This window comes from Branchiostoma belcheri, unplaced genomic scaffold, assembly GCF_001625305.1.
Source record: "Branchiostoma belcheri isolate BF01 breed outbred unplaced genomic scaffold, Haploidv18h27 scaffold299, whole genome shotgun sequence".
Classification (NCBI taxonomy): Eukaryota; Metazoa; Chordata; class Leptocardii; order Amphioxiformes; family Branchiostomatidae; genus Branchiostoma; species Branchiostoma belcheri.
In genome coordinates, this window is record NW_017803908.1 from 79,379 (window position 1) to 93,672 (window position 14,294).

At 44.3% G+C, this 14,294-nt stretch overlaps 2 protein-coding genes across 2 annotated transcripts; one reads left to right on the forward strand and one right to left on the reverse strand.

Moving 5' to 3' along the window:
* Positions 1-1,924: 1,924 nt before the first annotated feature.
* LOC109473272 (probable ATP-dependent DNA helicase RecS) lies at positions 1,925-5,086 on the forward strand. The gene is made up of 3 exons (XM_019773148.1): positions 1,925-2,427; positions 2,689-2,768; positions 3,206-5,086. The coding sequence occupies exons 1-3, from the start codon at positions 1,925-1,927 to the stop codon at positions 4,456-4,458; spliced, it is 1,836 nt and encodes a 611-aa protein (XP_019628707.1). The 3' UTR covers positions 4,459-5,086.
* A 120-nt stretch (positions 5,087-5,206) lies between these two features.
* On the reverse strand, positions 5,207-10,799 carry LOC109473264. The gene is made up of 5 exons (XM_019773141.1): positions 10,215-10,799; positions 7,510-8,802; positions 6,967-7,242; positions 6,519-6,717; positions 5,207-6,132 (listed from the first exon to the last, which is right to left on the reverse strand). The coding sequence occupies exons 1-5, from the start codon at positions 10,797-10,799 to the stop codon at positions 5,207-5,209; spliced, it is 3,279 nt and encodes a 1,092-aa protein (XP_019628700.1).
* Between the last annotated feature and the right edge of the window lie 3,495 nt (positions 10,800-14,294).

Here is a 14,294-nt window from a genome sequence, read left to right on the forward strand (position 1 = left end):
AATGATATTTTGCCCTTAATTGATGAAATTATGTTATTTTGAGAAACAAACTGCATATATGCTGTCAGGGAAGTATGCCAAATGTAGAAAAGTTCATTTGGAGGAATTTCGTCGTTGTTTGGCGATATTCAAATTTTGTGCGAAAAATGATATTTTGCCCTTAATTGATGAAATTATGTTATTTTGAGAAACAAACTGCATATATGCTGTCAGGGAAGTATGCCAAATGCAGAAAAGTTGGTTTGGAGGAATTTCGTCGTTGTTTCGCGATATTCAAATTTTGTGCGAAAAATGATATTTTGCCCTTAATTGATGAAATTATGTTATTTTGAGAAACAAACTGCATATATGCTGTCAGGGAAGTATGTTGAAACATGATCAAGCTAGCACTATTATGATGATGGTGAAAAGATGAGCCTATATGTTTAAGGATCAGAGGTTTGTCTCAGTTCATTAGAAAAGTAAACTTGTCTGTGTTACATGTAGGTGTATAAAGTGGGGAAACATCTATGTTATCGGTCTGTAAAGGTGACAATTCTGTCACAATTGTACAGACAACATTTTACTACAAAATCGTGTTACAGTATCGACAAGTCCGTTGTTACAGGGGACTACAGTTATGTCATCCGGCTATAGTTACTGTTCCTTGGTGACAACTGAGTCACATAAAGGATAACCATACCTACTCTCCAAGGAGACGTTTTTATGCTTTTTTTATCGGGGGTTCTTTTTTTGCACTGGAATATTTTATGGCAACCTAGAAAACCCAAACCTCTGCTTGGAGAACCATACCCTGTTTACCTAACCTATTTTAGCTTACCGAATCTTCTTTGTCCTCACTGCAATTCTATTTGACAAATACCCATATGACCATTTGTTATATGATTCCCACACACTACTAATGGAGATCCCAAACAAACAACAACAGCCCACACACTCACGAGTCACGACACTGCTCTGAAACTGTTGCCTTGCTTGAATATTAGACACGTTCCGTTACGCAGTGTGATAGCAAATTCTATGTAACTGTTATATATGATCTCCAAGCAGACCTTTTCTGGTGGCTGCAAATTTGTAATAGGTAGAATGCAAAGACAGTATCATCCATTTGCCACCCTAAGCAGGCGAAAAAAGATACCAGAACAAAAAGAAAGCCTGAGTAAAAACGCCCAAAAGCACGCAAAAGTAGCAAGCTGTATGAATTGTTGCAACTGGCTGTGCTATCACCCGCCGCATCTACTAGACTTAAATAAGGTATCTTTTCCCCCAAAGTGTACGGAAGCTAGCCTCTACCAGGCTCCGCGTATCGCTGGAAAAATAGTAGAAATTGGCCGAAATAAAGGGATAGTACACCAGAGAAGATCCAGCCGGCCATAGAAGCTCCAATTTGCGACCCACGGGTGTACTATCCCTTTATTTCGGCCAATTTCTACTATTTTTCCAGCGATCCGCGGAGCCTGGTAGAGGCTATACGGAAGCTTCTAATACACCCAAGGTCGAGTTGAAGCTCTTTGCCATATACCTAATCCATATCTGCGAGTTTAATACTAGTAGTACTAGTACTTAGTCTGACAGAAATGTATGCATGAATTACGGTCCAGACAGCTTCCTCTCGCTGTTGCCAATTTGCTTTATGATCCATACCCTGGAAAGCCAGAGTACAAGCGGGTGGCGGCTGATTCCTTATCGGCCCGCTAAGCACATATGCCCCGAAACACGATCCAGCCGGCCAGGGTAGGTTAGCGCCCCCGCAGTACTCTGGTAGGGCGAGATACAGATGCCATTCTGTAGGCACAGAAACTGTGCGAAGAACGGCTATTGGTCAGATCACCCGGCAGTGCCGAACGCAAGCATGATTGGCCAGGCCGCCCGACCGCCTGGAGGTCGCCGCGGCGCGATATTTGCATACCATTCTACAGCCAACATGGATGCCAGCAAAGCTGTAGAAGATGCGATCTCGAAAGCCCTGTTGACCGTGGAATCTGTAGATTCCTTGAAACCCGAGCAGCATCAGGTTTTAGAGAACTTCCTGTGCGGCCGGGATGCTGTAGGACTTCTCCCTACTGGATTTGGTAAATCGCTGGTTTACCAGCTCGCGCCCGCTGTAGCAGGACATTTGCTGTCGAGTGCGTTTTGTCCCGAGCACATAAAGACGGCAGACTACCCTATTCTTGTCGTCTTATCACCCCTTCTGGCGCTTATAAACGACCAGGTGTTGGAGGCCAGGCAACGTGGAGTGTCTGCAATGTCGTTGTGTAGCGCCAGCCCAGCCGAGGAAGCACAGATTCAGTCGGGGAAGGTCCAGTTAGTATTCACTAACCCCGAGACGGTGTTGGAGCCAAAATGGAAAGATGTGCTGCAGAACGAGCGGTTCCAGAGAAACGTCATCGGGATCGTGGTCGATGAAGTCCACAAAACACCGAGTTGGTAGGCACACACAGACATTTTCTTGGCACGTTTTAACATTTTGTGGCCTTTGAACGCGTAATAAATGCACATAAGAGCTTGGTAGCGTTACAAATGCGAGCTAATGCGAGCGCCCCCCTCCCCCCTGCATGTGACAACGTACCGCGGTGCATGTTTGACAAGTGTGTGCTTGCAAAATTTGTGTGAATAATTTAGTCGTGTGGCACGTCGTATTTTTTTGTTGAACCCTTCTAGTATTCATGAATACTTCTTAACTTTCAGGGGAGAGGCAAAGAAAGGTGGAAAGCCCTTCCGGGAGACATTTGGCAGGATCGCAGAGCTCCGGTCTTTATGCAAGCAAGGTAAGAAGTGATCCCTATTTTGAGATTCAACATTCGTCCACTGCTATTTACTGTTTTCTTGTATTGTTATCCGCCTCTGCCGGCATTGATAGGGTGATTTGTTCGACTACAAATTGTCACCATTTTGGTTGTTGACCGATGTTTTCTTTCGCATAAGTTGACCTCATTTACGTCATTGTCATTATAAACCTGTTTTGTATATATTCATAAGATCTCCAGTCGGCCCTGCTTGTTCTTTTTTCATGTTGGTGAAGAGTGCAAATTTTATTGTCAAGTGGAAATTTTTGATGTGTTGTAGACTTTATCTAACCAAGGACATTATACTACAAGATTTAACTTAAGATTTCCGCCAGCATAGTGGTACTGTGGTTAGCTACAGTAATCCATGTATACAACAGTTATATATAACGTTATTTACATATTTTATCTGTCCACAGGGATTCCTGTTCTGGCCCTCACAGCTTCAGCCGACATGGAGACCCGGAAAGACATTGTGAGGCTCCTGAACCTCAACAGAGACACAGTGTTCGTGGAAAGGAGTCCCAACAGAACCAACATCCGACTTGCTGCGGTGAGAATCAAGCCATCTGATTATTCATGTCTGGACTGGATTGTGTCAGGTGTACAAAGGGAGGGGAACAATTTTGGGAAGACGATAGTATATTGTAAAGACTTTAAAACTGTAGGTGCAGTGTACTGCCACCTTGTTGCATCCCTGGGTGATCAAGCCTATGTTGGAGAGAAGCTATCTCGAAACTGTAGAGTAGGAATGTACCACAGTGAGACATTGCCAGAGAAGAAAGAACATGTTCTAGTTTCATTCAAGTCTATGTCTCAACTTTCTGTCGTTGTCGCGACCACAGCATTGAGTATGGGAGTGAACTTCCCAAATGTCAGGTACGTTGTTATGTATGGTCCTCCTGAGACCATGGAGGACATGATGCAGCAGATAGGGAGAGCTGGGCGGGATAAGCTCCCATCTCATGGTATTTTGTACAGCTATGCCCAGCAGAGGTGTGATAACAATGTTAGACAATATACAAAGAGTACCTCTTGCCTTCGAACCACATTGTATAACCATTTTGAATGTAACAAAGCAACTGTACCATTGGAAGTTGGACATGAGTGTTGTTCAGTGTGTCATAAATCATGTAAGTGCAACCCCTTGACCAACTTGTGTGATGTACCCACTCCAGTGTTTGAAAGCCCACATAATATTGTAACTGAATCTCCATCAAAAGTCAGAAGTGTCAGTGAGGATCAGAAAGAGTTGCTGAGAGAAGGGCTATACCAGTATAGACATTCCCTGGTCAAGAATAAGAGACTTCTGCTGTCAGTCGAACAAACAACAGGATTTACAGCTGAATTGATAGATATTGTTGTAGAAAACAGTGCTTTTATTTTCTCTGTTCCATACATTCTGCAAAATCTCCCTGTCTACTCTGAACAACATGCTCACTCAATCATGTACATAGTTAACAAGGTGTTTGAAGATAATCTAGATCTAGATGATCTACTAGATGCAATTGAGGAAGACATTGAATCTGAGGATGTGCCATGTCCTACAATACCAGATAGCTGGACCAACTCTGATCCTGGAGATGACGGTGATGATGATGTGTCTCACCTAGATGACTATTTCTATAGTGAACAGGAAATCTTGCATTATGTACACTTGTTTGCTGACTGATGACACATAATCAACGTAAGAAACACAATCTTCCTGTCTTCATCCTGTTTATGTACTCATTTTGTACAAGTCTCTGGCACTGTATGTACATTAGTGGCTGTTTGCAACAACATTCTTTTCCTATCTTGTATATAGGCAATCTAAATGTGACAAGTTACATTGCATTGGATTGTTTGGTTTTGGAATATGACTGGTTTACCTGTATCTTGCAACAATGTTCTTTTCTTTCTTCATATGTACATAGGCAAACCAAATATATCCGACTGTCAAGATAGATTACATAGATTGTTCAGTTGTGGGATATGACTGACTGAACTGTATCTACAACATAGTCATATATTTTATCACATGTATATGTACATAGGCAATCTAAATGTTACATTGCATTGGATTTTGAATATGACTGGTTTATCTGTATATTGCAACAATGTTCTTTTCTTTCTTTATATGTACATAGACAAACCAAATATGTCTGATTGTCAAGATTGATTACATAGATTATTTGGTTTTGGGATATACTGGCTGAACTGTATCTACAACAGTGATATACTGTATCACTTCATGTCCCAGATTACAAGGGATTTGACTTTGTTGACAGAAAACTTTACAATATACAATACAGATTCTGTACTGCTCACAATGTGTCTTAGTGCTTCATTCACATTGAACATTCAAATAGAAAAAATGAAATAAAATGAAAATTATCTCATCTCAATACTTGGGGAGAAAGACTGAGAACACTGGTATTTTACTCATACAATGCCTTCCAGTGTTTCAACTTAGACTGCATCCAATATGCCATTTGGCTAACATTTAACTTTGCCAGTAGGTCTCGCTGAAAACCTGGGAAAGCATTGTACTGTCTGCCTGGCTGATACTCAAGCACGTTTGCTTGCTCATACTGTTCCACGAGCTTGAAGATGTCCTCAGTGGGATCACCTTTGTGATGGTAGCCTCTTGCCCGAGTTACACCTAGGTCCGAATCAATACGTTTGAGGATGGCCTCCAACTGTCCAATACAATCTGCAATTCTGGCAGCAGTTGTTTCGTTGAGGTTAGGGCCAAGGTGTTTCAAGAAGGCCTTCAAAAGATTGTTCATCTGCTCGAGCCTAAGGTCCAAGGGTATGTTCCTCCCCTTGCCACCAGCAGTGTTGATGAACCTGTTCCACTTGAGGCTGTGGGCAAGGTTTGCTGGCAACAAAGCTTCCACTCTGACAAAGAAGAGGAACGTACCCATAGCGTACTTAGTGTGACCGTAGGCTCGGAAGAACAAGAGGGCCATCTTGAGACACCTTGCTACCCTTTCCCCATCCCCTTCACGCGTTGCGTCCTTGAGGTTCTTAATCAAAAGTGCCATGCTCAGCTTTGCAGCTTGGTAGTTTTTGACGCCATCCTCTTTAGATTTCTCGGAACTCTGACTGCGGGGTACATAAAGGTTATGCTTACTCTGCTCGTGGAGTTCCCTAGCTCTTGGTCTTACGTACGACTTATTGCAGCCTTCTTGCCTACACTTGAACCTAGAGCTCTCAATACCTTCAACTATCCTGTTGGTGGCAGCAGCTTCGTCCTGGAATGCGAGGTCGACAATCTCGGCTGCCCTACTGTGAAGCCAGTCACTTCTCGTGTGCCGGTCTCCATCCATGATCTGGTCCGGGACGATGGATTCAGGTGGATCTGAGGAGTAAACAATAACAATAGAGACTAGTCAGTTGCTTTACCTTAAACAGATTTACAATACCATACTGAGTATGGATGGTAATAATAACTAGGATAACAAGGCTACCCCCCCACCAAAAAAAAACAACAGTGGATTATTGAAGACTTCTTGGCTACTCAAGAACAAGAGGGAAAGTTCTGTTGTTCACTGTTCTTATGTACTCTACCCTTCCCTTCCCTGGAAGACTAGCTGTCACCCAATACACCACAAATGTCTTTCGTACTGTCTCCAGCCTCTTGTCGACACATATGCCAGAATTTAGCCATTGCAACTAATAGGGTAGAGAGTGATGTAGCATGATTATTATATTATTACTCTAAAGACACTTTTACTTAGGGCATACCGTGTTCGCTCTGTAGGCGGAATATCTTCTTCGCTGCACAGATGATGAACGCAATCCGGTCTTTCTCAAAGAGCTCACTCCATGCGTCGTAGGCTGCATGAGGACCCTTCCTGGCATTGGATGCACCGATGACGTTCATGTTGGCACGTAGTGAAGCGCGGTCTCCAGCTGAATTTTTGTCGAAGATGTCGTTGTAGGTCTGTGGATGTAAAAGAAAAGTATGGTCAGAGCATGGTACCTACTCTTGTCTAACTCCTGTCTGCTTAGCATTCAGCACCTGCATGTGAAAGAGTACAGATTAGCCCCTCGCCGTAGTGGTAAATGCACCTGTCTGTGTTACATCATAAGGTGTAGAAAGAACAGTTTCCAGTTATTTATGTCAATTGTACACAGGAGGTAGGATACATACATAAATGTCATGCACATGTCAAACATTTATCAAACTGACCACGCAAAGGGTCCTCGTCTGGTGCCATAGCTCATGCTTAGGCTGCACTCCATCCAGTCGCTCTGCTGGTGTGTCACCATCTTTGAAGGCGGCCTGGACCCCCTCTGCCCTTTCTTCAGTCAGCCAGTCCCCACCAAGCAGAATTCGCTGCACGATGGCTGTTATGTTGCCGTCTTCGTCGACTTCACAGGGGACGTAGTTCGTCTGAATGGTCCTCAGGATGTCCGTCATGTCCTTGCTCAAGTTCTCATTTTTGAACTGCAGCCCTAACCAAGTCTGGAGGAAGAAGAAACAATGTAACCAAGACTGAAGGCAGAAGAAACAGTACTAGTGTAACCAAGATTTAAGGATGAAGAAAACAATGTTAACATGTACAGTGTGCATGCGATTTGCATTACTTGTCTAGATGTTGTCTAGAATTGAGTACGTAGAATTGAGGGAAACAAAGCTGTTGGTTTTTAGTATTGAAACAATCATATCATGCATATTTAAGCCAACCCCCCTCCCCTGAGTCCCCTTAATGAACACTTGAAGAAACCTCACCTGCTCTGAAGGCTGCTCCATCTCAGCAGAGTACTCGTGTGGGATGTGCCGCACCACGACATCCTTGAACACCTTGAAGGCGGCCAGGTACTTCACTAGATCTCTGACAACAAGGATGGTGTAGTCCCTCTTTAAGTCCAGCTGGACTTGTTCAGTGGGCATGGCTTCCTCCAACCGGAAGTCGTCCAGTGATTTCTGTGGCCTGTCATCTCCAGCCCTGGTCTGTGACCGGTCAAGTGCCCCGTACTGCTGTATCCAATGAATTAGCTGGTTCAGGCTGCTGGATGATTGGTGCTTTGCTGATATTGTAAAGTCAACATTGTCAATGATGATCTGGTAGGTTTTGAGAGGGGTTTCTGTTGCTGTCTTGGTTGCTTTGATGACTATGTCTAGGGGGGAATGTCCTTGGTCTTGTGCTGTTATGCTGTTGATGGCTTGTTCGGCAAGTTTGTAGGTTTCTTCCTTATACCCGGCGATGCTGTTTAGGATCTCTGTGAGTGTGACTGCAGGAGCTGTTGGTTTCTCTTCAGACAGCGGCATCACTCCCAAGTCCAGGTCCATAGATGGTTGTGGAGGCTCGTAGGTCTGGAAGCTGAAGTCTAAGTCCTGGAGGTCTGATGAACTGATTGTGCTCTTTCCCGATGTGTCCAGGCTGGCTTTCCTGTCCACCCGCTCCTGCTCCTGTAACTCTTCACGGAGGGCATTCAAGAGGGAAACGGTCTCCTTTTGTGCTTCAACGTGAGATTTCCAGGCGAGGACTGTGTCATCTCTTCCCTGGCCGAACTCTGTCTGCTTCTGCAATGTCATCGTGTGTGACATACAAAGCTGCTGCTTGTTCAGCCGTTCGTAGACAACTTTTTTAGCCCCGCCATGCAAAGCTACAAAGCTGTTACGATACTGAATGGCAGACAGCTTTGGGTGTCGCACACGAAGTAATACAGATGCAGCTGTGCACCTGGCTGTGCGACTGTCGTCCCCACATGCACCCTGCAGACAGCTGTTTAGCCATGGCGCATGGCTCTTCAGTTCTTTGTCAAAGTTCTCCAGCTTGAAGCTCAGGAGGTCTTTGGGCGCCGTCCGACCAAGTACTGAGACAGCTCCCAGCATTTTCCCTTCCTGTGTAATTGCCTCTGCAACTTTACCCCTCAAAGCTACAGTCATCTCTTCGTGTTTCAGGATGCTGCTTGCGGCGGCACCCCACTTTCCATTTGTTAGTTGCTGTACAATGGACTTGACTCCTCCCTCCATCTTCTTTACCCTTGGGACCTTGTCCGAAGGAAACTGCACATGCACCTAACAGAAATGGAGCAAAATAAACATAAGGTTTTCGACTGTTAAACATACAACACATCTGTAAGTTTGAGAGATGATATTTGCAAGGAACTATTGATCATGTTTACCTTCACATTGTGTGGCCCAGGAAAAATGTTGTTTCCTGTTTCCTGACCGACCTTAGAAAATTTACTGACCATAGATTTTCTTGTGTGGACACCCCCCCCCCAACCCCTGATCAACCTTTTCTAGCTGAGCATCTGATGAAAAATTTACACCAATGACATTATACACAGTCCTTGATTTACACTGGAACTAAAAGTATTGTCATTCAAGTTTCCCAATGCCTTACAAACTGCTGCTCTGTTTACTTTCTCAAAAGTGCAAACACATAGACATTTTTAGAATTTGACAAAACTAACTAGGCTAGCGAAACAACACCAGTAGGATAGCAAAACAACACCAGTAGGCTAGCAAAACCCCTAGGCTAGTGAAACAACACCAGTAGGCTAGCAAAACAACACCAGTAGGCTAGCAAAACAACACTAGTAGGCTAACAAAACAACACTAGTAGACTAACAAAACAAAAGAAAACAAGTAGGCTATCAGAACAGAAACACAGCAATAATTTTGAGTGGCCTGAAGTTCATTGTAACGTATTGAACACACAGTGAAAAACTTCTGAATACATTGTATTTCTATCTCAGAAGAAATATGGAGAATAGAAAGTGACAAACTTCTTAGCCAAACAGTATCATGGTCAATACCCGGACTAATTAACAGTATTTTACAGACAGATTAATGACAGTTTTTCTATTATTGCTCGCTATGAATACTTGCCTTTGTCGAATCTGGGGAATTATTTATCAACAATTCCATGTTTAGTTCAGACAAACGCCAAAAAAATCTATGGTGGCCATTATGTCTACTCATGCCTTGTAAAAAATGTTGTGTTTTGGTTTCCCAACCGCTAGGCCTCACATGGTAAGTCCTAGTGGGTAATTCCTAGCCTCTACCAGGCTTGAGGAGGCGGCTGGAAAAAGTAGAAATCGGCCAAAATAGAGAGATAAGCATGCCAGGGGAGTTCGGCCCCACAACTGGGGCGGCGAACTGTTCTCTCAACGGCCAAATTCCCCTGGCATGCTTATCTCTCTATTTTGGCCGATTTCTACTTTTTCCAGCCGCCTCCTCAAGCCTGGTAGAGGCTAGGTAATTCCGCCAACCAGAAAAGCCAGATCTCCTCCGCACTTACTCCTAGTAACTTACTCTGCACTCCTGGTATATCTAAATCATTATATGAGAACAGTATGACGAGCTCGAGAAAAGCTTCGCCTTTAAACTGCTACGCACTTTTATCGGGAACGTAATCGGGAACGATGTAACGCGTTAAAATTCACCAGAGCATAAAAAAAACTACAACTAAAGTTACATACCTCAACTTTCGTAGCATCGCCACCGCTTGGAAAACTGTCCCTGTGGCTGTTCTGCGGTGGGGGAGGGATGTTCTCGCTGCTCGACGTCGTTCTTGTTGACGTAGTTGATCGCTTTCTTGCAGGTGACTTGCCTGGGGTGTAGGTAAGTCCCCGCCTCTTCGTAGACGTACCGCGGACACTCGGGCTTGGTGGTGGCTGTCTGTGTGCCGGTGACTTGCTTGGTGTGGTGTACGTCAGTCCTCTGGCATTTCTTGGGCTGCTCGGTTCTGTAGTCACTGGAGTTTTGTCCTTCCACGCTGTCAATGTTGCCTGGACTTTCTCCATCCTTGGGATCTGCCGGTAACATGCCTGGCATATTACATCCGAGAGAGTCGGGTCTCTCTCGATGGGAACCCCCAGTCTTTGTAGTCTCGCTGCTGGAGTTTCAGTATCCTGGCTGCTGCGCTTCAACTTGAAGAGGTTGTTAGCGTGATGAATGATTCCATTGATCATCAGGGACTTTTGACAAAGCCTACACTTTGGGTCGTCTTTCTGGCTCTTACAAACAGCGGCGCCGCCTGGGTTTGGCGGACGAGAGGACAGCATCGTGCCTGTCCCCTAGTCCTTCCAAACTGATAGCCATGGTGTGCCGACCAGCCGAATTTAACAGGAATTTCCCTTTGATGTGCACCTTCTCTCATGGACATGTCAAATGCCCACCATAAAACAGATAATCCTGAAAACAGTCACGAACTTCCCGCGAAATACACGAGCCACCTTGCAAGGGTTTCCCCGCTCATTTGCATAAATGACGTATAAGGCCCAAAATAGTGTCGGCAGCATAAAGGCCCGACGGGATCGTGTTGTTGGTGAAATTAAATCGAAAGGGTGAATTTTGGCTACATTTTTATCCCAATGAAGCTCATCCAACCATAATTTCAGGCTCTTACTTCTTCCAAACTGATAGCCACGGTTATCTCGCCAGCCACAGCTGAACTCAATTTCTCTTTGATGACCACCTTCTATCATGGTCGTGTCAAATAAAACAGATATATGGAAACAGTGAGTTACGAATTTCGCACTAGTAACTTCCCGCGAAATACACGAGCCACCTTGCTAGGGTTTCCCAGCTGATTTGCATAAATGACGTATAAGGCTCAAACAGTGGCGGCAAGCACAAAGAGCCGGTGACGCTTTTAGCACGTTGAAAACGTTACATTTTCGTCTGGATGAACTTCCTCGCACCATCATGTGCGTTTTCTGAACACCGCAACGTACCGCAACGTGGTCAATATTGCTCCCGACTGACAGAGTTTCTCTTCATTTGATTTTTATTTGTTTACCGGGGTTTTATGTCGCCACCTTGCCAGGGTTTCCCTACCAGGGTTTCCCGCTGATTTGCATAAATGACGTATGGCTCAGACAATACCGGCGCGGCAAGCACAAAGAACTACTAGCAAGGAAGCGGTGGCGATTTTATGAAAACATGTCGAAAGCATGTCTTTTGTCTAGGTGCATCTCCTTGCCTACTTGCAGCATTAATTTTCATTTAATTTTTACAGAGATTATTTACATGTTGCCAATTCGGCAACGTTGTCTGTGAATTCCTCCTAAAACTTGCATCTGTAGTTAGAACACTCAAGACAAGGCACAGAGTTCACAACAACGTAACCTGCCAATCAGATTGTAATGTAGGGCCTTGATAGTACCTTGCTAGTATGCACAAAAAGAACTTAATAATATAAATCACTACAAGATTTTGTAAAGAAACACACATGTTTTCATAACTTCTCATAGCGGTGCGAGGAACACAAATAACCGGCAACTCTTTGAAATTGTCGCTGGTGTACGATAACACGATGTCACTTCCGTATGAAACAGATTTTCTCACCCGGATACTGATTTGCAGGTCATAAAACACGTTTGTTTGTCCGATTGGCAGAGATATCCCTCAGTCTATTCACAATTTTCCACTCTCGCCACTTTCATGTCATTCCCCCATCTGTTTATGTACGACCAAGGCACGCTACACGCCGAGTTGCAAAGTAAGCACTGGATCAGCCTGAACAGAAGGTATGTTGTATAGCGTTTTATCAAATCAATATTCGTTTTTAGAAGTCAAATGTCTATTCCATGAAATCAGAAAGAACTTTTGTGTGCACAGGCTAAAGTCTTATACCAAAACACACACTAGACCTACTAGTAAGTATTACAACAGTACTTTATTGTTTACCATCCTTTCTGGTTTGAACTTCTTTTGAGCGCAGGATTATGGACTAGATGGGCAATTCTTTATAATTTTGTGTATCTGTTTCACTTTCAGACATGGACGACAATGAGGCAATCTGCTCCGGGGTTGAGTCGCCAGACAGAGGAAGTTGTAGTCAAGATTTGGGGCCACCTCTCTTCTCGTCGACCCCTACATACTACGCCGAGTTCAGCGAACTGTTCGATGCTGAGACGTGCCCATTCGACGTCAGTTCAGAAAGCGAGGACGCCAGCGAACAAGACCTCAGCGGCGTCCTGTTTCCGTGCTCCACACCCGACGTCGCCGGTGGAGAAAGCCAGGACGTCAGCGCCAGCGAACAAGACCTTAGCGGCGTCCTGTTTCCGTGCTCCACACCCGACGTCGCCGGTGGAGAAAGCGAGAACGCCAGCGGACAAGACAGACGCGACATCCCCGCTGGCCCAACAAGACCAACACCTACACCTATACCTGAAGACGACATGCCCCTCGACTTAAGAACTGTAATCCCCGAGACTCAGTTTGAGTGAACATTGAGTTTCCATAACCGACTTGAAATTACTATCTAGTAGTAACTCCTTCATATGGGACGCAGGTAAACATCATGTGTACAACTTTAATCTCGTACCATGTTTGTGTTACTTTTAGATACTTTCTAGATACTTTCGCGATTTAAACGTAGGTAGATCCTTATTACTAGTATTTGTTTGTGCGTGCTTTTTACTTTGGTACGTTTACCTACTGATAATTGGTAAAAATGTGAACGACTTTTTGTATTTCTCACCTGTAGCCGGTCAATAGGTACCCTGTGTGGGTAATGAGACCGCACTTCGTGTGGTTTCGGCGGTAGCAGTTCTTCTCATGTGTAGTTGTGATCAGTACGTGAAGGTGTAGTTCTACACAGTGATTCTTCCACTCATGTGCGATTTGGTTCTCGAAACCATTTACTAATTTGCTAGACACTGCTTCCTGGGAAAGAGAGTTCCACACTCTTGTGACTCTCGAAGAGAAGAAGCTCTTCCTTGTGCCCCGTGTGGTAGTTGAAAGACTGGGTTCAAACATGGTCCCTCTGTTGGTCCCTCTGGGTTCAAACATGGTCCTTCTTTGTATAATAAATATTTTATTTCTGGAAGAACATGAATGTCTTGGCTTGCTTGTTACTGTGAACCTACGGTACTGTACTGTACGGTGTGTGTATGTTGTAGTGAAGAAACGAAGCGTGCTTGCGATCGTGGAGTAGTGACCACTAAAACCGCTATAATTAAGAGACCGTTATCAAATCAAGAACAAGTAAAATCTGAGATTTTATACCTCCGGGCTTTTTATTGTATATTTTTCCATGTTGTTTGTTCTGTATAGTTGATGGTGTTGAATTTTATGTGTTAGATTTAGCGTTCCTGGTTGTGTTAATACAGGACTGGTCAACATTTTCATCTGCAGCCCATACCATGTACCCACGGTAAAAATGCATGTCGAGAACGTCTGAGACAGTATACCACGGTACTTGTAAGTTAAGAAGTCGTACTATACGCCGAAAACACCCAAGATTGCGCAAGAGGGCGTTGACCCCTGACCCATTGGCCCACCCGGAAGTTGCGCTGGCAGCCAGCCCAGCGCCGCGCGCGACAATTTTCAGATTTTTACGCCCCAAAACACATATACAATAAAACAAAAAAACCTGCACCATCTACAGCCCATTAGAAGAACATACACCGAGTCCAGTCTACCCCAACGCGAGATACAACTGCGATAATATTTCAAAATACATATCGGAAGCAGACACCCCTCTGTTTGACCCCTTTTAAATGGTAAGACCCAAAACTGAAACCTCCCCATTCCTTAACAACATGGTAAAT